Source organism: Bos mutus, chromosome 3 (genome assembly GCF_027580195.1).
Source record: "Bos mutus isolate GX-2022 chromosome 3, NWIPB_WYAK_1.1, whole genome shotgun sequence".
In the NCBI taxonomy this organism is placed as follows: domain Eukaryota; kingdom Metazoa; phylum Chordata; class Mammalia; order Artiodactyla; family Bovidae; genus Bos; species Bos mutus.
In genome coordinates, this window is record NC_091619.1 from 84383434 (window position 1) to 84410899 (window position 27466).

The 27466-nt window shown below is 42.0% G+C and overlaps 1 protein-coding gene across 7 annotated transcripts in view; it reads right to left on the bottom strand.

Annotated features, from left to right (window-relative positions):
• The window catches only part of FGGY (FGGY carbohydrate kinase domain containing), a 516697-nt gene that overhangs the window by 257926 nt on the left and 231305 nt on the right, over nt 1-27466 (bottom strand). For 6 of the 7 annotated variants that reach the window (XM_070367945.1, XM_070367942.1, XM_070367943.1 and 3 more), the window contains one exon: nt 4931-5059. The exons of the other annotated variant lie outside the window; for it this stretch is intronic. In XM_070367945.1, coding sequence (XP_070224046.1) covers nt 4931-5059 — 129 coding nt within the window. The remainder of the gene's footprint in view (nt 1-4930; nt 5060-27466) is intronic. 7 annotated transcript variants of the gene reach the window in all.

Below are 27466 nucleotides of genomic sequence, written 5' to 3' on the forward strand. Positions count from 1 at the left end.
GAGGTGGATGAAACTGGAGACTATTATACAGAGTGAAGTAAGCCAGAAGGAAAAACATAAATACAGTATACTAAGCATGTATATGGAATTTAGAAAGATGGTAACGATAACCCTGTATGCTAGAGACAGCAAAAAGAGACACTGATGTATAGAACAGTCTTATGGACTCTGTGGGAGAGGGTGGGAAGATTTGGGAGAATGTCATTGAAACATGTGAAATGTCATGTATGAAACGAGATGCCAGTCCAGGTTCAGTGCACGATGCTGGATGCTTGGGGCTGGTGCGCTGGGAAGGCCCAGGGGATGGTATGGGGAGGTTGGGAGGAGGAGGGTTCAGGATGGGGAGCATGTGATTTTTTTTTAAAAATAAAATTAAAAAAAAAAAAAATAAATAAAAAAAAAAATAAAAGTTCTTTGTACATTCATGATTTTTATGCTTTATGAAAATATGTTATATTTGAACTTAAAAAGTTTATGAAAAGAAATATTTTGAGTTAACCGTAGGAGTGAATGGCATCCAAGATTGTATTAGATTTTTTTGCATTGTAAAGTTCATATTATCAGTGTTGTAAGATAGAAAATTATGTGTATCTACAGATACAAATAAATAAAGAGAGCTCCATAAATAAATATAGAAAAAAAAAAAAAAAAAGAATAGCAAGCAGAGATAAGAATGCCTTCCTCAGTGATCAATACAAAGAAATAGAAATAGAATGGGAAAGACTAGAGATCTCTTCAAGAAAATTAGAGATACCAAGGGAACATTTTATGCAAAGATGGGCTCGATAAAGGACAGAAATGGTATGGACCTAAGAGAAGCAGAAGATATTAAGAAGAAGTGGCAAGAATACACAGAAGAACTATACAAAAAAGATCTTCATGACCCTGAGAACCACGATAGTGTGATCCCTCACCTACAGCCAGACATCCTGGAACGTGAAGTTAAGTCGGCCTTAGGAAGCATCACTATGAACAAAGCTAGTGGAGGTGATGGAATTCCAGTTGAGCTATTTCAAATCCTACAAGATGATGCTGTGAAAGTGCTGCACTCAATATGACAGCAGATTTGGAAAACTCAGCAGTGGCCACAGCACTGGAAAAGGTCAGTTTTCATTCCAATCCCAAAGAAAGGCAATGCCAAAGAATGCTCAAACTACCACACAATTGCACTCATTTCACATGCTAGTAAAGTAATGCTCAAAATTCTCCAGGCCAGGCTTCAACAGTACATGAACCATGAACTTCCAGATGTTCAAGCTGGTTTTAGAAAAGGCAGAGGAACCAGAGATCAAATTGCCAACATCCACTGGATCATTGAAAAAGCAAGAGAGTTCCAGAAAAACGTATACTTCTGCTTTACTGACTATGCCAAAGCCTTTGACTGTGTGGATCACAACAAACTGTGGAAAATTCTGAAAGAGATGGGAATACCAGACCACCTGACCTGCCTCTTGAGAAATCTGTATGCAGGTCAGGAAGCAACAGTTAGAACTGGACATGGAACAACAGACTGGTTTCAAATTGGGAAAGGAGTACATCAAGGCTGTATACTGTCACCCTGCTTGTTTAACTTATATGCAGAGTACATCATGCAAAATGCTGGGCTGGATTAAGCACAAGCTGGAAACAAGATTGCCAGGAGAAATATCAACAACCTCAGATATGCAGATGACACCACCCTTATAGTAGAAAGTGAAGAAGAACTAAAGAACCTCTTGATGAAAGAGAAAGAGGAGAGTGAAAAAGTTGGTTTAAAGCTCAACATTCAGAAAAATAAGATCATGGCATCTGGTCCCATCACTTCATGGCAAATAGATGGGAAAACAATGGAAATAGTGACAGATTTTATTTTTTTGGGCTCCAAAAATCACTGTAAATGGTGACTGCAGCCATGAAATTTAAAGATGCTTGCTTTCTGGACAAAAAGCTATGACTAACCTAGACAGCACATTAAAAAGCAGAGACATTACTTTGCCAACAAAGATCTGTCTAGTCACAGCTATGGTTTTTCCAGTAGTATGGATGTGAGATGTGAGAGTTGGACTATAAAGAAAGCTGAGCACTGAAGAATTGATGCTTTTGAACTGTGGTGTTGGAGAAGACTCTTGAGAGTCCCTTGGACTGCAAGGAGATCCAACCAGTCAATCTTAAAGGAAATCCGTTCTGACTGAATATTCATCGGAAGGACCATGTTGAAGCTGAAACTCCAATATTTTGGCCACCTGATGCAAAGAACTGACTCATTTGAAAATACCCTGATGCTGGGAAAGATTGAAGGCAGGAGGGCAAGGGGATAACAGAGGATGAGATGGTTGGGTGGCACCACCAACTTGATGGACATGAATTTGAGTAAGCTCTGGGAGTTGGTGATGGACAGGGAGGCCTGGTATTCTGCAGTCCATGGGGTTGCAAAGACTCAGACATGACTGAGCAACCGAAATGAAAGCTTCTAAGGGTAAAATTTCTGCCACTGACCATCTTTGGTTTAGGAAAACATGTGGGTGCTCATTTCACGGCCCAGAATCCTCTCAGTGCAGGTCAACTTAGACTCTTTGAGTGTATTCAAGTACCAGGTACCACACAGGACACAGCCTCCTCTCCTAAAGGATACAGTGAGCCCTGGGCAGAAGTGAGAAGGCAGGTTTGGGTTTGTTCCTTAGGGAGGTCTGGCAAACTTACAAGGGAACCAGAGTTCGAATGTTCCCAAGTGTAGCCCTTTTTCTTTCAGCACGTGGTGGTCCAAGTCAAGTCCTTGTCTCCTGGGGTGCAGGTGGATGACTGAGACTGTTGCCCCAGGATAACTGAAAAAGCTTGATGGAGGAGGCTTCCCTTGCCTCAAACAGGACATGAGAGGTAGGGATTACCAGGATATAGGAACACTCTATGTCTGTCTAGACCACAAGTTCTCTTTGTGCCCGTTCTTAGAAACCAAAATCATGACATTCCAATCAAAAGTGCACACTGCCCACATTAAAAAGGGAAGGAAACACCCTTGCCTATAATCAATAATCAATATTGTCCAATGCACATGCTTTATTGGCTTGTTACTATTTCTCAGGAACTGTGTTAAATTCTGAACACATAAAGATAAATAAAACAGGCATGTTTGTAGATACCTCTTCTGCTCTGAAACTCCAGAGGCCATGTGGAAGACTGCTGCTGCTGCTGCTGCTGCTGCTAAGTCGCTTCAGTCGTGTCCGACTCTGTGCAACCCCACAGATGGCAGTCCACCAGGCTCTCCCATCCCTGGGATTCTCCAGGCAAGACACTGGAGTGGGTTGCCATTTCCTTCTCCAATGCATGAAAGTGAAAAGTGAAAGTGAAGTCGCTCAGTGGTATCCAACTCTTCACAACCCCATGGACTACAGCCTACCAGGCTCTTCTGTCTATGGGATTTTTCAGGCAAGAGTACTGGAGTGGGGTGCCATTGCTTTCTCCTAGACATTGCTTAATAATCTGCTGTGTAAGGAAACATTAACTTTCACTCTACAGTTTAGGACCGTTTTATCTTATTCTTGACTTAATGGGACTATATTCATTTAATAAATTTATCAAGCGCCTGTGAGAACCAGAAACAGGGCTGAGCATGGGTTATACAGGATGAATAATACAATGCCCATGCCTTCAAGGAGTTTACAGTCTAGTGGGAAAGACAAGCAGATAAAACGGCAATTACAACACAATCACTTCTTCCATAGGGGTAGGTAAAAGCGATGAAAGAAAGACAGCTTAGAGAATTTAGATATAAATGGAAGAGTTGTCCATGGAAGGCCACACAGAGGATACAGCGTCCAAGATCGTCTTCAACTTAGAGTAGAAGTTAGCTAGTGGCAAAGTGCAGGATGAGTCATCCCCGCGCAGAGAAACACATGTGCAAAGACACGGAAATAAAAATGCAAAGACAGAGGTCTGTGAGTGCAGTTTGATGTAAGCATTTGATAGATAACTTTTGACTGTAATATGAAGTATGGACTAAAATATTTTTCAAAGTTTTTTGATGGTAATCCATAGTAAGAAATTCACTTTCATTATGGAGCAGTATACACATGCAGACACATACAATTGCAGTGGAAATGTATGTTCTACAAAAAAGTGCTCTTCTGGTCAGTCCATTTTGTTCTGAAAATATAATGGTCATGATCTCCTAAATTGATCTCAAGAAGTTTGAACCATAATTTAAAAAGAAACACTTAGAAAGAAAGGCTAGGGAAAAAAAAAAGTTTGTCTATAGTTGAAGTAAGAAATATTGAGAATATGAAAAATCCACCCCCAAAAAAATAAAACTGCAATGAGAATGAAGAAGAGGATAGAGTCATCACACTTTACAGTAAACTTTGCCTCACGGTCTGCCTCCCACTGGGGGATGAAACCTTGTGTTTGTTTTTTTTTAATTCATTGTTTCCTAGCACCATGCTTGGGACACACCAAGTGTTCAATGGTTCTTTGATGAATGAATAAATGAATACAAGCATGCCAGGTTGTAGATTTACTTAAAAGATTAAATCAGGAATATACCCAAGTAACTGGACATGGGATATAAGCCAAATATATTATGAAAATAAAATTAGACTTGCAAGGGCTTTGGAGTATGTGTAGAAAAAGTAGTACAGGTAAGTACACCATTGTCATACATGCTAGTTGGAAGTTAACATATCTTTATCAAGTTTTCAGTAAACCAAAGAGCCATCCAGGTATTTATTTATATCATTTTTCTATTAGTTTGTATGGGTAAACTGATAAAATTATAAATGAATTCTACAGTTGATGAAAAGTTCTATAATTCTATACATATGCTTAAGTATAAAAAGGCTTTCTTCTCTAACTAGAATCACTAGCTCTCAATCTTTGCTTTAAAAATAGAAAAGCAGTGTGTTCGATCCTAGACAGTGACTGAACACAGTGCTAGTGGTGACACGGGGAAAGAGGTTACCTAGTCCTCCTGCATGAGCATCAATTAGTGAGGCTGCCACTGCAATTCCGGGAGGAAGGCCAAGGTCCTTTGCTGCCTCTGGTGTGAGCCCACTTCCAAGAGAAGCTCCAGGAGGCAGCACTTGGTTTCCTGGGTAGACAGGAGAAAAAATAAACACCTGTCAGCTTGAAAAACACAAAAGCAAATAGAGAGTTTTCTTAAGAGAACCTCTTGGACCCCTCCCCTCTCCTCTGCCTTTTCTCAACTTCATGAAGATAGAAACCATGCAGCTACAAAGAGTCCTTGTGCTCATCTGGTGACTTAGGTGTATGAGCTTGGTTCCCAAAGGTCACGCTCTAGAGTGCTTTACAAAGCCAAGAGCTCTAAGGCATCTTTCAAATCAGAGAAAGATTCCATTCATGGGAAATTTCAAAAGATACAAATACAGTGGCCTCTTGGAGACAAGGTTGAAATGGTCAAACTGTTCCAAATGTGCTTCGTAACATAGCAGCCCTACCAGCATATGTTATACACACACACACACACACACAATCACATACCCATACATACTCCCTGATTAATGTATATTCCCAAGAAGTTAAGAAAATTTACTTATATAGTTGCTTCCTGTCAGAAGATAAGGAAGGAAATTATTTTGTTCCAATAAAGAATTTCTTAGAAGTTCATCTCGGTTGGGAATGAGAGCCCAGCTTAAACCTTGCAGACTTCACAAGGCTGCTACTTGCACAATCACAGAATACAGTTTGAATGGTGTTCTTTGGAGTTGTGCAATGCACTGACCCTGATATTTCAAGTGACCTTGAATTCCTGCAGTCAGCCAGGCTTTCAGTTAAGAATTTATTGATTGTCTTGCTTTGTGTGGGCGCCACAGCACTGTTGTACAAGGCAGTCCTTGCCCCCAACCTAGTTAGGGAGAAGAGATCAGGACTCAGACAACCATGCAAGTCAGAAGAGAATGAAGAGATCCATCTGCTCGCAGGTGTTTAGCAGAGGCTGAGTGCCCCCTGCCTCCCACAACCCCTGTTCAGCCAAAGAATTTATAGTAACTATTTCTGTAAAATAAGGAGGGTATGGAGCTGGACCTCTGTATATGCTAAGATCTTTCTGAGCTTCAAGGCTCTAAGATTCTGAATGGGTGCCATTTGCTCAGTGCTAAAATTCCCACCACTTGTTAATTGTTTCATGGAGTTCCAGGGATGAACAGAGGCACTTCAGGACTTCTGGGGACAGAGGTGAGAGTGGAAAATTAGAGGAAGGCAGAGGGTGAATGGCTCACCAATCTCCTGTAACCAAAAACAAAGCACCTCTACAATACCATTTTGTATCCATTTTTCAAATTTTCTCCAATTTGGAAAAAGTTTAGCTAAGGAAAGAAAGCAGGAGAAGACTGAACCCACTGCACGGCCTCTACAGCTTCACTGCCCAGTATGGGATCCACTGGGCATATGTGGGTGGAACTTTTGAAATGTGGCTGGAGTAACTAGGTGCTAAATTAATTTCACCTGAATTAATTTCCATTTCCATTTCAAAACTGATACTCAATTCAATTACTGAAAAACTTCTAAGTATGCTTGGAACAACTAGCACCAATTGATTTTTCAACATTAATTCAAGAAATCTAAATCAAGTATTCACAGTGAAAATTTAGAGTCTGAATTGAGAGGAACTAAGTAGAAAATACACATCAGATGTCAAAGATTTTGTATGAGGAAATGAATGTAAAATATCTCAATAATTTGTAGATCAATTATATATTAAAATGATGTGTGGATATGGTAGGTAAAATAAAACTTATTAAAATTAATCTCACCTATGTCTTTTTACTTTAAAGTGGCTACTGGAAAATGTTAAATTTCAGGGCTTCCCTAGAGGCTCAGTGGTAAAGAATCCACCTGCCAATGCAGGGGTCATGGGTTCCATCCCTGATTGGGAGGATCCCATATGCCTTGGAGCAACTAGGTCCATGTGCCACAACTGTTGAGCCTGTGCTCTAGAGCCTGCGTGCTGCAGCTACTAAACTCCTGTGTCACAACTACTAAAGCCCTCATGCCCTAGAGCCTGTGCTCTTCAACAGGAGAAGTCACTGCAATGAGAAGCCCATGTACCACAGCCAGAGAGTAGCCCCAACTCGCCACAACTAGAGAAAAGCCCACACAACGACGAAGACACAGCATAGACAAAAGTAAATAATAATAAATAAATGCATATTAATTTTTTAAAACTACATGTAAATTTTTGATTTCATATGTGGCTCACATTATATTGCGCTTCCCTGGTGGTTCAGAGGTTAAAAGCATCTGCTTGCAATGCAGGAGACCTGGGTTCGATCCCTGGGTCGGGCAGATACCCTGGAGAAATAAATGGCACCCCATTCCAGTATTCTTGCCTGGAGAATCCCATGGACGGAGGAGCTTGGTGGGCTACAGTCCAGGGGTCACAAAGAGTCGGACATGACTGCGTGACTTCACTTTCACTTTCACATTATATTTCTATTGGACAGCACTGGACTGGAGGATAAGGTCCAGATACTCAAATGATGGGGTGGGGGGCCCAGAGAATCTCTAGTCTGCTTTGAATGCACAGCCAGCAGAAACTTGGAGGAAAACAACACCATTGGGTGTGGACAGTCTGGCTCTGGACACTGTCTCCATCATGTCACTATGTCTAGTATCCAGCACATACCAAACAGCATTCCCATTCACTGAGCACTTCTATGCTGGGGACCATCCTAAGGATATATCACACATTTTCTCACTTCATTGTCACAGAAACCCTATCTTCCTCTGGGAACATTCCCTATGTGGGTACTATTCTAATTTGTCCTCATTGTGCAGATAGATGGGGAAAATCAAATTTATGAATGGAAAGTAAATTTACCACAATCACATGACTTACGGTGTTGGAACACGGGCATGGATTCCAATCTGATGGATACCAACCCTGTGCCCCTGTTCTTTACATTTCAGTGCAGCTTCTAGGTGAAGGAAGGAATCAAGAGAAGTATTTGTAGAACAAACACATTACATGTGTTTAAAAAGTGGCCCATGTAGAAATCATGTGATCTATATTCAGATTTCTCTTTGAAGGGTGAATTTTCGTAGGAGGGTCAAAATGGGAACTTCTATTCATCCCCAATCCCCACAAACACAAAGCCTGCAATTTTCAATGAAAAAAAAAAAAAAAAACAATTCAGAAAAGAAAAAGGGTTAGCTGGGTGGGGTACACTTTCAAGCCTTTTGGACAGTAATTTAGAAAGGAACGCTGGCTGATGAGATGCAGAGGGAGCCCTGGGCTTGTAGTCAGAAGATATGGATTCAAATGACATGCTGGAGAGGTACAAATAGACTTCACAGTACAGGCAGCGTTTTGAGCAAAGGCCAAGAAAGAGAGGAGACCCACAGGGCTGAGTGAGCTGGTATAGAAGGTGGGGTGGGGCTTAGCAGTGGGTGGAGGAGGCTGATAAGGTTGGAGAGGTACATGTGGAAATCCAGATGATGGTGTCTCAATTTATCACAAAGATCTCTGTAAGTTTCTGAAAGAGCTAAGCCTGGGAGTGAGGTGAATGAATGTTCGCTTTTGCGTGTGTGTGTGTGTGTGAAGCATAATTGTTTTACAATATTGTGTCAGTTTCAGATATACAGCAAAGTGATTTGGTTTCAAATATATATACATATACATATATATATTCTTTTTTCTACTCTTTTTCATTATAGTTTATTACAGGATATTACAAACTTCTGTATGCAGGTCAAAAAAACAACAGTTAGAACCAGACATGGAACAATGGACTGGTTCAAAATTGGGAAAGGAGTACATCAAGGCTGTATATTGTCACCCTGCTTATTTATCTTACTTGCAGAGTACATCATGCGAAATGATGGGCTGGATGAAGCAAAAGCTGGAATCAACACTGAAGGGAGAAATATCAACAACCTCAGATATGCAGATGATACCACCCCTATAGCAGAAAGCAAAGAGGAACTAAAGAGCCTCTTGATGAAAGTGAAAGAGGAGAGTGAAAAAGCGACTTAAAACTCAACATTCAGAAAACTAAGATCATGGCATCTGGTGCCATCACTTCATGGTAAATAGATGGGGAAACAATGGAAACAGTGAGAGACTCTATTATCTTGGGCTCCAAAATCACTGCAGATGGTTACTGCAGCCACAAAATTAAAAGATGCTTGCTCCTTGGAAAAAAAGCTATGATAAACCTAGACAGTGTATTAAAAAGCAGAGACATTACTTTGCCAACAAAGGTCCATCTAGTCAAAGCTATGGTTTTTCCAGTAGTCATGTATGGATGTGAGAATTGGGTCATAAAGAAGGCTGAGTGCCTAAAAATTGATGTTTTTGAACTGTGGTGTTGGAGAAGACTCTTGAGAGTCCCTTGGACTGCAAGGAGATCCAACCAGTCAATCCTAAAGGAAATCAGTCCTGAATTTTCATTGGAAGGACTGACGCTGAAGCTGCAATACTTTGGCTGCCTGATGTGAAGAGCCAACTCACTGGAAAAGATCCTGATGCTGGGAAATATTGAAGTCAGGAGGAGAAGGGGACGGCAGAGGATAAGATGGTTGGATGGCATCACCGACTCAATGGACATGAGTTTGAGCAAGCTCCGCGAGTTGGTGATAGGGAAGCCTGGCATGCTGCAGTCCGTGGGGTTTCAAAGAGACAGACATGATTGAGGAACTGAACAGCAACAACAACAAGATACTGAATACAGTACCCAGACTCCAAGCTGAAGCTCCAGCACTTTGGCCATGTGAAGTAAAGAGCCAACTGATTGGAAAAGACCCTGATGCTGGAAAAGATTGATGGCAGGAAGAGAAAGGGGCGACAAAGGATGAGATGGTTGGATGGCATCACCAACTCAATGGACATGAGTTTAAGCAAACTCCGGGAGATAGTAAAGGACAAGGAAGCCAGGCGTGCTGCAATCCATGCGGTTGCAAAGAGTTGAATGGGACTCAGTGACTGAAAAACAACAACTCAGACTCACAGACATGAATTTGCATCTTTTTAAAGATCTCTCTGGAAGTGGACAGAATGATGTAAGGAAAAACAGTAGTGAAGCTCTCTCAGTAACCAGAGAATAGAGAAGGGCGTTCATCAAGGTTACTGGCAAGTAAGATGCAGAAACAGAGGCAGATATGAGAGATTTTGTGGAGTGAGAAATGGTGGGCAGTCTGGTAGACAGGGAGCCATGACCACTTGGATTCCCATTAAGCATGGACATGCTGCCCAGTGGGCGGTCAGGCCAGCAGACAGCCTCCAACTGCCAGTTCCTCAAGGTCATCAGATAAGGTGATGACTTTCCCAGTATGGCCACAACGGCAGACTCAACAGAATGGGAGCAGAGGGCTCTGATGTGCACCACTCACTCCAGAACAGAATGCTCTGGCCGGTCAGCCCAGGTCTCATCAGACTTCATCACATTTGAATTCACCCTCTGCCCAATTCTACTACAATCCCCTTTCTTTCACAGATGGCAACCCCCAATAACCATCTTATACCTCCAAATCTATCTCAGCATCTGCTTCCAAAGAACCCGAACTAACACAGTGAACCAGGCTTTCTCCTCAATCCCATGGTATAAGAACAAAAATAAATACGCACAAAGATTAACATCCTCTTGTGAACTGGAACCACAGCCTTCAGAAATCATTTCCCTGGACCCCAAGCAGGAAGAAGCTTTGTTTAGCTAGAGCCCAAAGGGAAACAGCTTGGTATAAGATGGGATGATAGAAACAGGTGGGGACCTCTAAGAAGGCATCCCAGGAGATCACACTTCATCAGCCAGAGGTGCACTGGGGACCAGAGGAGCTGTCAGAGTAGGCTTTAGTGTGTCTTGACAACTTTTCTGGAAATAATCTTCCTTTCGCTCTTCTTTCACCATAAAATTCAATTAATCACAGTATCGGTTTTCCCAGACTTAACGAGAACTTCACAGCCCCAGCATTTGCAGTCTCTTCCCTTCTTCACTCAACTGTTTATTCACGCATTTTAGCAGACATTTCAAGAACAAAGGTAATGAGGATGGCCCCAGATATTTTCGATTGTCCTGTGCCCAGATCTAGGTGCTGGGGAATGAGTGATAGATTCAACGAGGAGCTTCTGACCTCAGAAGGCTCACACAGTGGTCTGTGCAAACCAAGGCTCTCCAAACCACAGAGAAAATGCTCTCAAGGTGGAATGTGCATGTCGGTCCCAGAGCACCGAGGAGGGACAGTGAGGGTGGCCGGGGGGAGAGCAGGAAATCAAGATGAAGGTGACATCTGAGCCTGGTTTGGAAAGACAGGTGGCAGATTGCTGGTTTCAGTGCTTGGGGAGATGGAGGCCATTAGAGCGAAAAGCGATTTCACTGGAGGGAGCCTGGAGGGGCACACAGCATGTTTGATGCTTTCATATGTTGCCAAAAAGGGCACCAGGGAGGAGAGAATGGTGGCAGCCTGGACAAGAAAGGGGGACCTCAGGTGGGGTCAACTAAGGCCATGTGGCCTGATGACCAGTGACTTTGAACTCTTATATTTATTACTTAAGAAAATAAATCTGCAGTGAGAAACACTAGAAAAGGAACTTCAGGCTGGGAAACATTATGTAGAGATGAATTCTTGTTAAGGACATCAACAAAGATGTAGATGGACTTACTTGTAGAAATATATTCCTAGGGGGAAAATACAGAGAATAGGTTTTCTCTGGATAGAGAAATTATGACTTTTTTCTTTTTACTAACCTATACTTTCTAATTATTCTACCTGGAACATGTGCTTCTTGTGTAATATTTTTGAAGGTGTTTCCCCCTTAAATCTGTGTAGGGTGAGTCAATTAGGGCACATGCATTCCGCAGCATCCTTCATAACCATTCAAATGAATGAGGAAGAATTGAGGTATGGATTTGGAAGGGAGTCCAAGATAAACCAAGTGAAAATGGCAAGATGCAGAGTGGTATTCAGAGTATGCTCCCACTTGTGAATTCTGTTAAAGGATACAGAACTGTAAGCACAGACACTTTCAGAAAGTCCTAGGAAAAAAGCATAGAATATTGTTCCAGTGGGGACCGGGATCCAGGGTGGCCCTTGTCTCTGCCACTTGTGTTTCATCTGTACCTGGCCTTGAACATCTTCTGTGATCAAAGCAAACTGGTTAAGTTAAAATAAAAGCAAGATTAAAACAAGGAGAATTCTGCATACTTTTTCCAAACAGTACTCTTCAGCTTGAAGGCAGGGGAGAAGCCCTAGTCCATTTTACTTACTTTCTTGATCTGGTTGGCTTCTTTTCCTGTGAACACACCCTCACCTTGGGGTGTAAAAAAGCAATTGCTTTGAGGGCTCTTGGGCCCCTCTGTCCACTGATTCCCATTCTGATGGGCAGAGTCGGTTTGAGGGTCACAAACGGGGGCCTACAATTAGCTGGTGGTTACAGTCTCTCTGCATAGGCAGGGGCTACTATTACACCAAATCTTCCTCTACCAGTTTTTCAATTATCTATGACTAATGAGCACTTTGGGAACAGTTTCAGACACACACATAATCCTCTTTCCTGACGTCAGCAGCAGAAATTAATGACTGTGTGGATTGCTGGGAGACAGAAAATGCATTATAATGGTCAACAGAACTGTTATCCTCTCCAGGAAGGGGGAGGTGGGGGCGGGGTGTCATATTAACTGGAAGGTTCAGTGTTCCTTTGTATTCCTACAAACATGAGATGAAACCCAAGGGGAGAGCTGGCTCAAAGCCCGTGCAAATGTCAGAGAGAGGTTTGGGCGTGGGTGGTATGTGACCCTGGTTCCTCTGTGCTTGGCACTGGACCCCTGGTCCCTGCTCATTTCTGCCAAGGTCAACAGGCCAACCGGATCAACCAGGACAGTGCTAAGTGACATCCTGCCCTGCCTGCAGAGTGGGTCTCTGAGGACTTTCAGATTGAATCCACTTTCAATCTGGTTTTGAGATGGGAGAACAAAACATGCGAACATGCAACTCTCAAACAACAGGCTGGGAACTACTTCAAAAGAGTGTGGTGGTTTCTATGACTTTGTTGTTTCCACGGGCAAACTGAGCTGGGATAGTTCCAAAGATTTGTAAAGACCTGGTCCAATTCTGGTAGAGCTCCAAAGTTATGTGAGCCATGAGGCCTCACGTTATCAAAACATAATACCATTATATGCTTAAGGCTGCCAGTCGATTGGCTATTGATACTTATTTTTAAAAGAACTGACAGAATCAGGGGCTTCAGCCATACCTAGCACCAAAATTCTCCTACAGAGATCACACCTGGGCAGGTTGGTTCAGGGGGCTTTCTAGACCTGGAACCAAAACTGATACAAGACTCACTGAATAACATTCCGGTAATTCTTGCTCCCGAATGGGAAGTACACATGCCTACAACTATTCACTCAGAGTAAGCAATGAAAAACTCAAATGTGACATGTTCCACCACCTGTTGAAAGACATCTTCTGAAACAAGAAGTCGTTCATTTCCCTGCTAAAAATAACCTTGTTTCAACTAGGAACTAAACTGTATTTTAAATTACTGATTTAATAATTTTCTGATGATAGCCTCATCATTCATTGGTCATTAAAGAAATGTTTACTGAACACCTACTATGTGCCAAACACTGTTGTCATGATAAAAATGGATTAAGAAACAAGAGAGATGAGGGTCTCTGCCCTCCTAGACACTAATCACAACCAATACTTCTTCTGAGTTATATCTTGTAACTATTCCAATACTGTAAGCTCTTCTGTGATTTGGACTCTCTCTTTTATACTGCTATATCCCTACCATTCTATTCTGATTCAAAGTAGGTGTTTACTCAATAAACACACAGTATATTTTAAATCAAGCTTTGAATAACCCTTATGTTATGTTTTGTTTTTTTCCTGTTTCTCTTTTCTTCTCTCCTATTAGAGAACAGCTTAAAGACAATTGTATTTATCTCTGCATTCATTTCCCCACCCCGCAGCACCCAGCAGTGTTTTCTAGAACACAAATTCTCAGGAATGTTCATTCAATTGAATTTACAGATTCCTTTCAGAAAGAACATAAAGTTGCGATCAACTAACTTAGAAAGATTATACACACACACAAGGCTGAATATCAGTAGTTGGGACAGTCAAGAGCAGAGACTGGTTTGAAGGTTAATTCTTCAATGCTACTGAGACAAGGAACATGTTTCCTTATATAATCCCACAAGTAATATACTCTCATCTAACTCAGGCACAATGTAATGTATTAAGATGTATGCATGTGCCTAGAAAATGATTGACCAGCAGATCCAAGGCTCTCACTAGGTATGGTGATGCTATGGTGATAAGTCATTGTGGATAACATCCTGAATGAAACAGAGGCTCTCAAACTCTCCTTCCCTGGTCAAGTCAGATTCAAGAAGTGGATGGTGGTCAAGTTATAGGTTGAAAGCCCCAGGTCTTAGAGCTAAGTGGGCCTGAGGAAGGCAGGATGGACACTAAAGAGTTTGGACTTTTTCTAACAAGCAACTGCCACTGTAGGTCAATGAGCCAAGAAGTGGCATATATGACTTATATCTTAGGAAGATAAATATCCTAAAAATAATAATGCCTATTTATCAAAACCTATGGACTCTCAGTTACTGTTCTTGGCATTGCTCAGTTTCTGTCTACTTCAGTAACAGCAACAAACCCGTGAGGCTAGTATTAGAATCACCATGTTTGTCGTTCAGTAGCTAAGTTACGTCTGACTCTTTGGGACCCCATGGACGGCAGCACGCCAGACTTCCCTGTTCTTCACTATCTTATGGAGTTTGCTCAAATTCATGCCCATTGAATTGGTGATGTTATTCAACCATCTCATTTTCTGTTTCCCCCCTTCTCCTTTTGCCCTCAATCTTTCCCAGCATCAGGGTCTTTTCCAATGAGTTGGCTCTTCACATCAGGTGGCCAACGTATTGGAGTTTCAGCATCAGTCCTTCCAATGAATATTCAGGGTTGATTTTCTTTAGGATTGACTAGTTTGATCTCTTTGCAGTCCAACGGACTCTCAAGAGTCTCTTTCCAGCACCACGATTTGAGAGCATTAATTCTTCAATACTTAGCCTTCCTTATGGGCCAACTCTCACATCTGTACATGATTACTGGAAAAACAATGGCTTTAACTATACAGAACTTTGCTGGCAAAGCAATGACTCTGCTTTTTAATACACTGTTTCAGTTCAGTTCAGTCACTCAGTCATATAGGACTCTTTGCGACCTCAAAGTACATTGTTTAGGTTTGTCATAGCTTTCCTTCCAAGGAGGAAATGTCTTTTAATTTCATGGCTGCAGTCACCATCTGCTGTGATTTTGGAGCCCAAGAAAAAAACTGTCACTACTTCTACTTTTTTCCCTCCTATCTGCCATGAAGTGATAGGACCAGCTGCCATGATCTTAGACTTTTGAATGTTAAGTTTTAAGCCAGCTTTTTCACTTCCTCTTTCACTGTCATCAAGAGGCTCTTCAGTTCCCCTTCGTTTTCTGCCATTAAGAGTGGTATCATCTGCATAACTCAGGTTGCTGATATTTCTCCTGGCAATCTTGATTCCACCTTGTGATTCATCCAGTCTGGCACTTTGCATGATGTACTGTACTCCTTTCTTAAATTTTGAACCAGTTTGTTGTTCCATGTTCAGTTCTAACTGTTGCTTCTTGACCTGCATACAGGTTTCTCAGAAGACTGGTAAGGTGGTCTGGTATTTCCATCTCTTGAAGAATTTTCCACAGTTTACTGTGATCCACATAGTCAAAGGCTTTAGTGTAGTCAATGAAGCAGAAGTAGATATTTTTCTGAAAATCCCTTGCTTTCCTTATGATACAATGAATATTGGCAATTTGATCTTTGGTTCCTCTGACTTTTCTAAATCCAACTTATACATCTGGAAGTTCTCAGTTCATATACCATTGAAGTCTAGCTTGTAGGGTTTTCATTATACCTTGCTAGCATGAGAAATGAGCACAATTGTATGGTAATTTGAACATTCTTTGGGATTGGAATGAAAACTGACCTTTTCCAGTCCTGTGGCCACTGCTGAGTTTTTTCAAATCTGTTGGCATATTGAGTGCAGCACTTTAACAGCATCATCTTTTAGGATTTGAAATAGCTCAGCTGGAATTCCATCACCTTCACTATTTTTGTTCATAGTGATGTTTCCTAAGGCCTACTTGACTTCACAATCTAGGATATCTGACTCTAGGTGAGTGACCACATCATCATGGTTATCCAGGTCATGAAGATCTTTTTTATATAGTTCTCCTGTGTATTCTTGCCACCTCCTCTTAATCTCTTCTGCTTCTGTTAGGTCCTTACCATTTCTGTACTTTAGCATGCCCATCCTTGCATGACATGTTCCCTTGATATCTCCAATTTCCTTTATGAGATCTCTAGTCTTATCCATTCTACTGTTTTCCTCTATTTCTTTGCATTGCTCAGTTAAGAAGGCTTTCCTATCTCTCCTTGTTATTTTTTGGAACTCTTGCATTCAGATGGGTATATCTTTGCCTTTCCCTTCTTTACTATCTGAGTCACCAGGGAAGCCCAGAATCACTATGTTACAATTGCAGAAATAAACACAACAGAAAGGTTACATAATTTGTTGAAACTCATCTATCTGATAAGGGACATGGTCTGGGTTTCAATCCAGGATTCTTAGATTCCAAAGTCAGAGATCTTCCTACTATACCACATAGATTCGAGGTGGGAGATACAGAGCCAGAGAGGATGATCTCAAGAATATACTGACTGTCATGGATATAACAGGAGGAAGCTTCATTTACAAGAGGCTCCCAAGTGGGTCATGTCCAGGAACATGAAATCCGAGCATGCTGATCCATCTAGATCCTTCCTTTTCTCTCCTAGGCAAATTCCAAAGACAGAGACTCAAGACTTCAAATGGCCATTAGGGACCATCAACTTTGGTATATTCCTCTTACGGCCCAAAACACTGAATCAGGGAGGAAGGTGGGTTCCCTGGGGTCACTCTCTGTGGTAGTAGAGTCTGGAATGAACCCTAGGGCTCCCAACCAGAGGCAGGCTTCCTCCACTTCTCCATCCTGCCCCAACCCCAACTGGAGCAGGAAGCTCACCTAAGCCAGGGTCTAAGTCACAGGGAGAACAGGAGAGTTGGCAAAATTCCAGTGGATTCCAGCAGTGTAGGCAGCCAATTCTAAACTATTCAGAGCATAAAGTGCAGTTTTTTAGCTTGAAATCATCCACTTTGACACCCACAGTGACCTAATTCTCTAGATAATTGCTGATGCCCTATTTTGCCCTCACCTAGCCTAAGGCCACCTCCAAAGAGCCTTTCCTGGGTAGATCATAATTAATCAGTCTTTCCTCTACAATCCCACAGCATGTTTCTTGGAATTACATCATTCTGTTCTACATAATGGCTTCCCCCCGCCCCTCTTTTGCTTCCTTCTCCTATTTTAGATTCTAACCACCTTGAGGGCAGAGCTCTTTTGGTTTAGCAGAGCACTCGGAAGGTCAGGTGAGGAGGTGGGGAGGCTTGGATGAGGATCCTGGCTTTACCAATCACAGGGCTTGTGACCTGGGCAAGTGATTCAATTTCCTTGCTGCAATATCCTCATTTTTAAAAAGGCTACAATCATGCTATTGAATATTTTTCTCCCAAAGTGGTTGTCAGACTCACACAAGGTGATACATATAAAAGGACTTTAGGATTCTGTCTGCCACATAGGAAATGTTTAATAAATGTAGATGTCATGGTTCTTGTGACTCTGTATTGCTGGTGTATAGGTACTGCCTGGAACACAGTGGTTACTCAGTTCATTCTGGCAGATTATAAAGCTGAGGAGAGAGCCTCAATGTTAGGGCATGTGGAGATATATGCTTTGGGGTTTATGAGAACAAACCAGAGAAACTGTGAAAATCTGTTAAAATATTCACAGTAATGGAGTTCAGTTTTCCAGCACAAAAAAGTGTCTCCCCACGGCTGTGTCTCCATGGTATGTCTCCAGAGTGAAATGTTTTAAAAGCGCTGAAGGTGTTCCCCTCAGAGTTATTTTAAGGACCAAATGTTTGCTTCAAAAGGAAAAATTATGATTTTGTCAGTGAAACGCTTGACTGTTAAGATGACCAATGATTTTAAAACCCAGGCACACAGTTCTGCCGCGGAGACTTCCCCTATTGCTAGAGGAAGGCAAATTCAGGAAGTATATGAAAATATTTTAGCTGTCATTGTGCTGAAGATATTAGAGCTGTGGTCTGGCCAGTTTTATTTTCTCTTTGCATAATTCAGTAAAAAAATAAAAATCTTATATGATTGGGACTTATATAAACTTGAGACTGACACAGGCTTCTCAATTTTTTATTTAGTCTCCTGGATTCATTTTAAAAAAATCCTAGAATTGGGATCATTTGTGACAATAGAAAGGGGATGACCTCAAAATAAAGGACATTCTCTTAAAATTAAATATATTATCTTTTATGGAATTTATTTTCTCATCCTATCACACACCAGTGAACACCTTGCCAGGGGCCATAGTCGGTCTCTAGTCTAGACTGCTGTTAGCAAACTGCTGGTTTACAGAATGCTAATAGCCTTTTAACAATGGGGAAAACAAACAGCAAGCTCTCACGTGAAGAAGTCTGTTGGTGGGTCCAGTGTTAACCACACATCATCAAACATCTGGTGATCTAAAGACATCTGGGGCTTTTCCATCATGTAGACCAAACATGATTCAGGTAATTGACCAAATTTTTCACTTCCCAACCAGATGTCTTAGTTTCATATAAATGAAGCCAATCTTGTACTTTCATGTGCAAATAAGTGAGACATAAATTCACCCTGGAGGGCAGAATTAATTGCTTATTTTCAATGAATAGTAAATTACATATTCTTTTTTTCCCCAATGATTTTACCTTGAAAAAAAAGGTTTTCCACTCCTGTTTTGAAAAGCATATACTGTATCTTAGGAGTGTTCTATCATTTTAAAATGTTTATTCCTTATTTAGTTAGCTAGTACGTTTTGCAGTAAGTCAGTATGCTATAATGAAAAGAGTGGTCTTAGGAGTCAGGACGAATAAGGTTCTAGTTCTGTGTCCATTCCCACCCTCAGACTTGTAAGGGCCTTGGACAAAGCTACTTAAAGTCTCTGGATTCTGATTTTCTTTGCAGATATAAATCATAAAACCATTTATAAGGAGCACTGGGAGGACTTGAGATCATTCATTTCTACCATGTGTGTTGGACATTTACTGAGTCTATTACAGAGACACCACGGGGAACCCCAGTGCTGTCTTGGGGCTTCTGTCAAGAGCACAGGTGCTCAAGTTGGGGTGCTGTTCAAGCCCTGTTTAAAGTGCTGGAAGGACAAGCATACTGTCCAACAAGGGCAGTGCCTTGATTCAGGGTTTTTAATAAAAATATGAGCAACTCCAAGTGAAGCTAATGTTTAAGGGAGTATCAAATTTGTAAAAGGAAGGACCTGTCTGAAACCTTTCCTCTTCTTTTATGGCTCTCAAGCACACCCTGGAATTTGCTCTCATCACATTTGTTTAAAGAATTCATGTGGTTATCAATGACCCTCCACCTTCTATGCTGTTGCCCTGACAACCAACCATTTATCAGACAGAATATGGAAAGCAGATGACAATGTGTCCCTTTGGTCAGGGTTAACAGCAAAACTCAACAATACCCAGACAATATTAAAAGACCAGGGTCTCAGGGTCTTGAGATCCTTCAAAGGGATATAAATACACAGATGCAGACATACAAATACACATATAAAGAAGGAGAGGGGAATATATGGTGAACTCAACTGGGCAAGGAGAAGCTGCTACGAAGAACTCAATTTAACAGCTGTTTAATAGCTATTTTATTTCAATAGCCAAGCTACAAAGAGAAACACTGCACATAGAGGCAAAAAGGGCTGAGTTTGTTGTTGTGTTCTAAGAAGTTAAATTCTTTTATTACCAAAGTATAGAAACATCTAAAATATACGAATAAACAGAATGTTGCTGTGGTTTTGAAACTTTTTTCCAAAAATCAGAACTTTTTTTTTTCCCCAAATGGAATCAATACATAATTCTGATTTGGTTCAACTAGAGAGGACATGCCCCAAAGTGCTGGATGCCCTAGCCCTGACATCTATAAGACATCCAGATTTGGGGGCTGAGGTTCAGGGATTCTAATCTCGAACTTAATCTATAGTGAGAAACTGTGATGGGAAGGTACTCTGCAGGGGAGTGATGGTAATCTGGTGCTGGAAAACCGTGGGTCTGTAAAGCTGTCGTTGTTCAGTCTCTAAGTCATGTTGGACTCCTTGCGACCTCATGGACTGCACTGCACCTACTACCTCCCAGAGGTTGCTCAAATTCATGTCCATTGAGTTGGTGATGCTATCTAACCATCTCCTCCTCTGCCACCCCTTTCTCCTTTTGCCTTCCCTCTGTCCCAGCATCAAGCTCTAAGGCTGCGCTGTAGAACAAAAAGTGAAGAGCAGAAAGTGTCCACTATTTAACCACAAAGACAGTGACCTCATTCTGAGTGAGCGAAGATGCTGGCACTGAAGGACCCACAAGCAGGAGTGGAATATGCCAGGTTGGCATTGAGCCAAACGTCAGAGTAAAGTCCCCGAAGCCCTCAACTGTGTCACCGTGGGAATTTAGCAGGAAAAGTTTCCAAACGTGATGCTCTAACTTAATGTCTTTTAAGTCTCCGATTGGCTCATCCAGTGTGTATGCTGGGAAGGGAGAAGGCTTGTGGAGATTTTGGGGAAAATGCTCAAGTGATAAGAAGATGCAACTTTAAGCTTTGTAAATAAAACAAAATCTAATTTCTCAATTTCAAAGTCTCATTCTCTGGACACAGGACCAGGGAGACTAAACAGACCATGCCCCAAAGGAAGGCTGGCTCAGAGCCCAGAAGTGTCACTGGCCATCTCATCCTTTCACAATGGCCACAGGGATGATTCCCAGAAGGGGAACTGGGTGCAGAGGAAGCTAGTGCCTTGGTTCAGGAGGAGAAACAGACAGACTGTGCAGGATTCTACCTTTGGCAGAGAGTTTTGGGATTGTGTAGCCTCTGGAAGGCGAACAAGGGTGGACATCTATGAGGCGGGTGGGGGGAGGTGTCTATAAGGTTAATCCACCAGGCCCTAGCTTGCATAGCCAGAGTCGACTATTTTTTAAACAAAAATCAAGATCACAAAGCTATTATGCAGAAATATAATATGTAGAAAAACTTTTTTTCTCTCTAGTTTACAAAGATAATACAAATTCCTTACAGGCAATTCAAACACTACAAAAAGACAGCAGAAAAAATTTCCCACTTATTTCCTTCTCCCAGAGATAACTACCCCTGAAACTCATAGAGAATACCCTACCAACATATTAAAGTACCAGTAGTTCAGTGGTAAAGAATCTGCCTGCTAATGCAGGAGACGCAGGTTTGATCCCTGGGTTGGGAAGATCCATTGGAGGAGGAAATGGCAACCCACTCTAGTATTCTTGCCTGGGAAATCCCATGAACAGAGCAGCCTGGCAGACTAAAGTCCACAAAAAGAGACAACTGAACACACATGCACATACCATACATACATGTTTACTTTTATGTAAAGGCATATTACACGCATGTAATTTTATAGTTTGTCTTTTTAACTCAGCAGTGTGTCACAGACCTCTTTACTCATCAGTGAGTACATTTTTTTTTTGAAAATGTATCATTCTGTAATATGGACGTGCCATATTATTTAACTAAGCCCCTGGTTTCAGAAACTTGGTTTGTTTCTGTCAAATTAAGCAGATCTAAATTTACTTAGGAGAGGCTTCACTTCAATTCAGTCACTCAATTGTGTCCGACTCTGACTGCAGCAGGCCAGGCTTCCCTGTCCATCACCAACTCCTAAAGCTTGCTCAAACTCATGTCCATCGAGTCAGCGATGCCATCCAATCAGCTCATCCTCTGTCGTCCCCTTCTCCTCCTGCCTTCAATCCTTCCCAGCATCAGGGTCTGTTCCAATGAGTCAGTTCTTCACATCAAGAGGCCAAAGTATTAGAGCTTAAGCTTTAGCATCAATGATTATGCAGGACTGATTTACTTGAGGATACACGGGTTTGATCTTGCAGTCCAAGGAACTCTCAAAAGTCTTCTCCAACAACACAGTTCAAAAGCATCAATTCTTCGGTGCTCAGCTTTCTTTATAGTCCAACTCTCACATCCATACATGGCTACTGGAAAAACCATAGCTTTGACTATGTCAGCAAAGTAATGTCTTTGTTTTTTAATATGCTGTCTAGGTTGGTCATAGCTTTTCTTCCAAGGAGCAAGCATCTTTTAATTTCATGGCTGCAGTCACCATCTGCAGTGATTTTGGAGCCCAAGAAAATAAAGTCTCTCACTGTTTCCATTGTTTTCCCATCTATTTGCCATGAAGTGATGGGGCCAGATGCCATGATCATAGTTTTTTGAATGCTGAGTTTTAAGCCAGCTTTTTCACTCTCCTCTTTCACTTTCATCAAGAGGCTCTTTAGTTCCTCTTTGCTTTTAGCCATAAGGGTGGTGTCATCTGCGTATCTGAGGTTATTGATATTTCTCTTGGCAATCTTGATTCCAGCTTGTGCTTCATCCTGCCTGGCATTTCGTATGATGTACTCTGCATGTAAGTTAAATAAGCAGGGTGACAATATACAGCCTCGACATACTCCTTTCCCAATTTGGAACCAGTCTGTTGTTCCATGTCCAGTTCTAACTGTTGCTTCTTGATCTGCATACAGATTTCTCAGGAGGCAGGTAAGGTGGTCTGGTATTCCCATCTCTTGAAGAATTTTCCACAGTTTGTTGTGATCCATGCAGTCAAAAGCTTTAGTGCAATCAGTGAAGCAGAAGTATATGTTTTTTCTGGAATTCTCTTGCTTTTTCTATGATCTAATGGATATTGGCAGTTTGATCTCTGGTTCCTCTGCCTTTTCTAAAACCAGCTTGAACATCTGGAAGTTCTCGGTTCATACACTGTTGAAGCCTCACTTGGAGAATGTTGAGCATTACTTTACTAGCGTGTGAGATGAGTGCAATTGTGTGGTAGTTTGAACATTCTTTGGTATTGCCTTTCTTTGGGATTGGAATGAAAACTGACCTTTTCCAGTCTGTGGCCACTGCTTAGTCTTCCAAATTTTCTGGCATACCTAGTATAGCACTTTAACAGCATCATCTTTTAGGTTGTAAAATAGCTCAGCTGGAATGCCATCGCCTCCAGTAGCTTTTTACATTGTGATGCTTCCTAAGGCCCATTTGACTTTGAACTCCAGGATGTCTGGCTCTAGGTGGGTGATCACTAGAAGAGACTTAGTATGGATTATTGTAAGGGGGTAAAGGGGCTTTTGCAATAGGAGAGGAAAATTTACTGCAATAAGGAGAATATTGTAACCATAAAATCTGTAAGTATCCCAAGACTTACACATAAATTGTGTGTCTTTTATAGAGTAAACAAGGCTAGAAAGAATAAAGTATAGGGAAATGGCAAGAAAGAGTAGATAGAGTGTTTTACCTTGAGGCCAGTCTATTTTGGGGGAGGGACTCATGATAGTTTATTTTCCATGTTACCCTGACTAGGCCACAGGGTGCCCGGATATTTGATGAAATGTTTTTCTAGGTATATCTGTGAAGGTGTTTTTGGATGAGATGAAATCAATAGACTGAAAAAAGCAGACTGCCGTCCCTAATGTGGGTGGGCCTCATCTAATCAGTTAAAGACCTGAATTGAACAAAAAGGCTGATGCATTCCTCGACCTACCTCCAACCCCTACTAACACAGAATCCTTTCTGCCTGAAAACCTTTCAGTTTGCCATAGGCTTTTTTCCTGCCTTTGGACTTGAAATGAAACACCAGCTCTTCCTGAGTCTCCAACCTGCCATCTTCAGGATGCAACTACACCATCAGCTCTCCTGAGTCTCTACTTTGCCAACTTACCCTGCAGATCTTGAGATGTGCCAACCCCTACAACTGCATGAACCAATTCATTATAAAATGCACATGCTCTCATCCACATGCACCCTATTCATCTGTTCCTCTGGAGAACCCTTATATGAGACTCTTAAGGAGGGCTGTATGTTGGTTCAGGCTGAGGGTGGGCCAAAGGTCAGGGGCCTGAGGAAGCACAATGTATGGTTAAACCTGTATGTTGTTCTAAATGATCAGTGGGGACATGCAGTGCAGCTAATCGTTCATAAAGCCAAGAATGGGAATGTGGAGGGTCTGTGTCTGGCCTTGTTGGAAGTAAACAAAGGAACGACCTATGAGTCTTATCCAAGTCACACAGGGAAGGACAATTCTCTGCAGCTGCCATTTCCTGGAACACAAAGCTTGGGGGCATTTGTAAACCTTCCCAGCTTTCCAGGAGCACAGGGCTCAGACAAAATTCATTGCTGTCATTTCTAAGCATTCTTTTTATAAATAATACAGTGAAGAACATCTTTGAATTCATCCTCAACTACACGGCACCATGGCTTACTTGAGGAGTTTAGGAAGAGCACCTCTGCTATCCCTCACTTAGAAAGAGAAGCCATAAATAAATGTCTAATATTCTCCAACAGCTCACATCCTTAAGGAACTAGAAAAACAAGGCAAAAGTATGAAAACTTTTTCCAGCCAGAAAGGTCACACCCAAAACACCTGCATCTCCTTCCTTAGATGGACGCTGTCCCGGGTTCCTTGCTCAGTGAGATATGACAGAAGGAGCACAGGTGTTGAATTTAGACATACTAGGGTTCAAAGCCACTTGAACATTTACCAGCTATAAAAATTTAGGTTATGTGGTTAAGTTGTATAATCTGGGGAGAACAGTACACAAAAGGAATGCCGTGAAGAAATGAGTAAGATGATGAATATAAAAGAGCCTAGCATATTGCAAGGCATTTAACTGACTTTCCTTAAGTATTTTATTTTCCTCTTTTTCCCACAGACATGAAGTTACATAGAAGTAAATAATGGAAGGGGCCACATTGCATTAAGCACCAACTGTGACCCAAGCATGATAAATGTGCTTTATGCTTCTTGTATCATTTAAAGTCTTTTACTAAGCCTGTGAGGGAGCAGAGGTCATCCCCATATTGTAGATAAAGAAACCAAGATATAGTGTGGACTTATAACATGTTTGAGTTCCACTTCAAATAAATAGCAGGACTAGAGTTACGATCTAGTTGCTCTGGTTGTAAAACTCATTTCCTTTTGTTTCCCAAAGCCTGGATGTTGCTATTAGCTCTACTCTTCCTTTCGGGGAAAATGACAGTCTTCCAAATGTGCTTGCAAATTCCCTCAGTAAGATTCTGCTTAGTAACCCTAGCCTCCCTCTCCAATAGAAGGCTGATATTGCTTTCTCCCCAGAGCCAATACTCCAGGCCATGAGCTAGTTAGTGGTCTACCCAAAAGATGCTCCAGGATTCTACCATTTTTCCACCTTGCATATGCTCTCGGGGACAACGAAGGAGAGGAAAACATGTCAGAAGAGATACCAACCATATCAGGACTGACTAATTCACAAAATGAATTCACACTAGAGCTTGCTTCCACTGCCTGAAGAAACCTCCTGAACTAAAGACTAAAAGTGAAGCCTTTGGGATTTCACGATTCTTTCCTAAGCTAAGTGTAAAGGGAAGAGATGGAAACTGAGACTCCATTTATGAAATGTCTGGGAGGCAGTTATGAGCAGTGCCATTTTTCAGCTGGAAAAACTGGAGCCCGGAGCTTTCATAGCGGTGAAGCTGGGGACTGATGCCAGCTGTCTGACTCGAAACCCACTTCAACATCTCCCTTCCTATTTCTGAATTAAAATGTTTGGTCAGAGTCAATTAAAACCTCAAGGACTTAAGAAAAGGAGACTGCATTAGCATTTGCCTTATGAGTGCTAACTCTCCTGTTCTCCTCACTTTGCTCTGTTCCCTCATTTTCACCTGCTGCATCAGACTGGTGTTATCAAAGCAGGTTCCCCAGTGGCAGCATGAACGGCAACTGGGAACCTGCTAGAAAGGCACGTTCTTGGGCTGCACTCCAGACCTCCAGAGCAGAAGCTCTGGGGTGCAGCCCAAATGGCCCTCCAAGTGATCTTGATGAGAACCACTGCTGAGATGGCTGGATGGCATCACTGACTCAATGGACATGAGTTTGAGCAAACTCCGGGAGATGGGTGAAGGACAGTGAAACCTGGCATGTTGTGGTCCATAGGGTCACAAAGAATCAGACAAGACTGAGCGACTGAACAACAACTGCATTATCACCTGGAGGGCCTTCGAAAACAGCAGTTCCCGGGCCCCATCTGACTTTTGCTCAATGGTTTTAAAGTGGGGCCTGAGAATCCTTACTTTTAAAGTTCTCCTGGTGAGCCTGAAGCATAAGCAGATGTAAGCACAGAATCCCCAGAAAATAAATGTTTACAATTAAATCATTTAGTGACACTGTGTACTGGATGCGTGAACTTTGCAAATGCACCCTTGGTTTAAATAATGGCCTCTCTTCTGATCAGCTGAGTGACCTTGGGAAAATGATTCCCCAGCCCCTTTCTCCTCATGTGCAAAACAGAATTAATAACACATACTTAGGGTTGTGAAAATTAAATGATAATATACAATGCTTGGCACAGTGTCTGGTACCTTGTAAGTACTAAATAAGCAGAAGCTATTTCTTTCAATCACCTAATAACAATGAAGAAAGCATAATCCACGTAAAGCACCTCTATTCTGTCAGACAGAAGGGGCTGAGCACACAGATGCGAGACTGTTGGGTATCTGCGAGGTACCTTTCCATTTCCTTGGGTCCTGCTGTGGGCGAGACTCTCTCCTGTGGGAAATATGACATCCTCTCATTATGTTGCCTTGCACCAATGAGATGCAAATGAACTTGGAAGGATGTGGAAGGGAACGCCACACCGGGAGGCAATGTGAGAGGATGTGGAAAGGATGCAAAGACAGAAAGGATGGTGCTACAGAGCTGTAGGTACTCACAGGAAATCCACGTTTCCAGGAAGGCGGAGCCACCTGACACAGGTGAAAACAGTGCCCAGCGGGGGGCTTCTGTCTGTCCTTCCCAAGACAGAGCTGCACCGTGTGTGCAGGGCAGGGGAGAAAAAGGCTGTGGAAAGGATACTGGGAAAGTGAGAGAGGCCGACAGAGGCAACAGAGGACAGGTGCCTACTGGACAGCAGAAATCAGCAGCTGAGGTTAAAATCCAGATTAGGAAAAGTACATTCTACGATCTCCATTCTAAAACAACTCTTTCCACTGCAGAGTGAAACAAGCAAATGCATCCTGTCCTGCTCGAAATCTGTTCATCTATTTTCCTGGGATAATGAAGTGGTTATTTGGGTCTCGATGTCTGTACTCAGGCTGTTCGTTCTCTATGGAATATCCCTTCCCTTGCTTCTTCACGTAGCTAACTTCTCTTTCCGTCACAGGAAGCGACTCAGGGCTCAGCTCCTCCTGGAAGGCCACCCTGAATGCCTACCTCTTCCACACCCTGAACTCTGCTCGGTCTCCTCTCGGCATAGCCGTCTCACCCGGCATGTAACTTG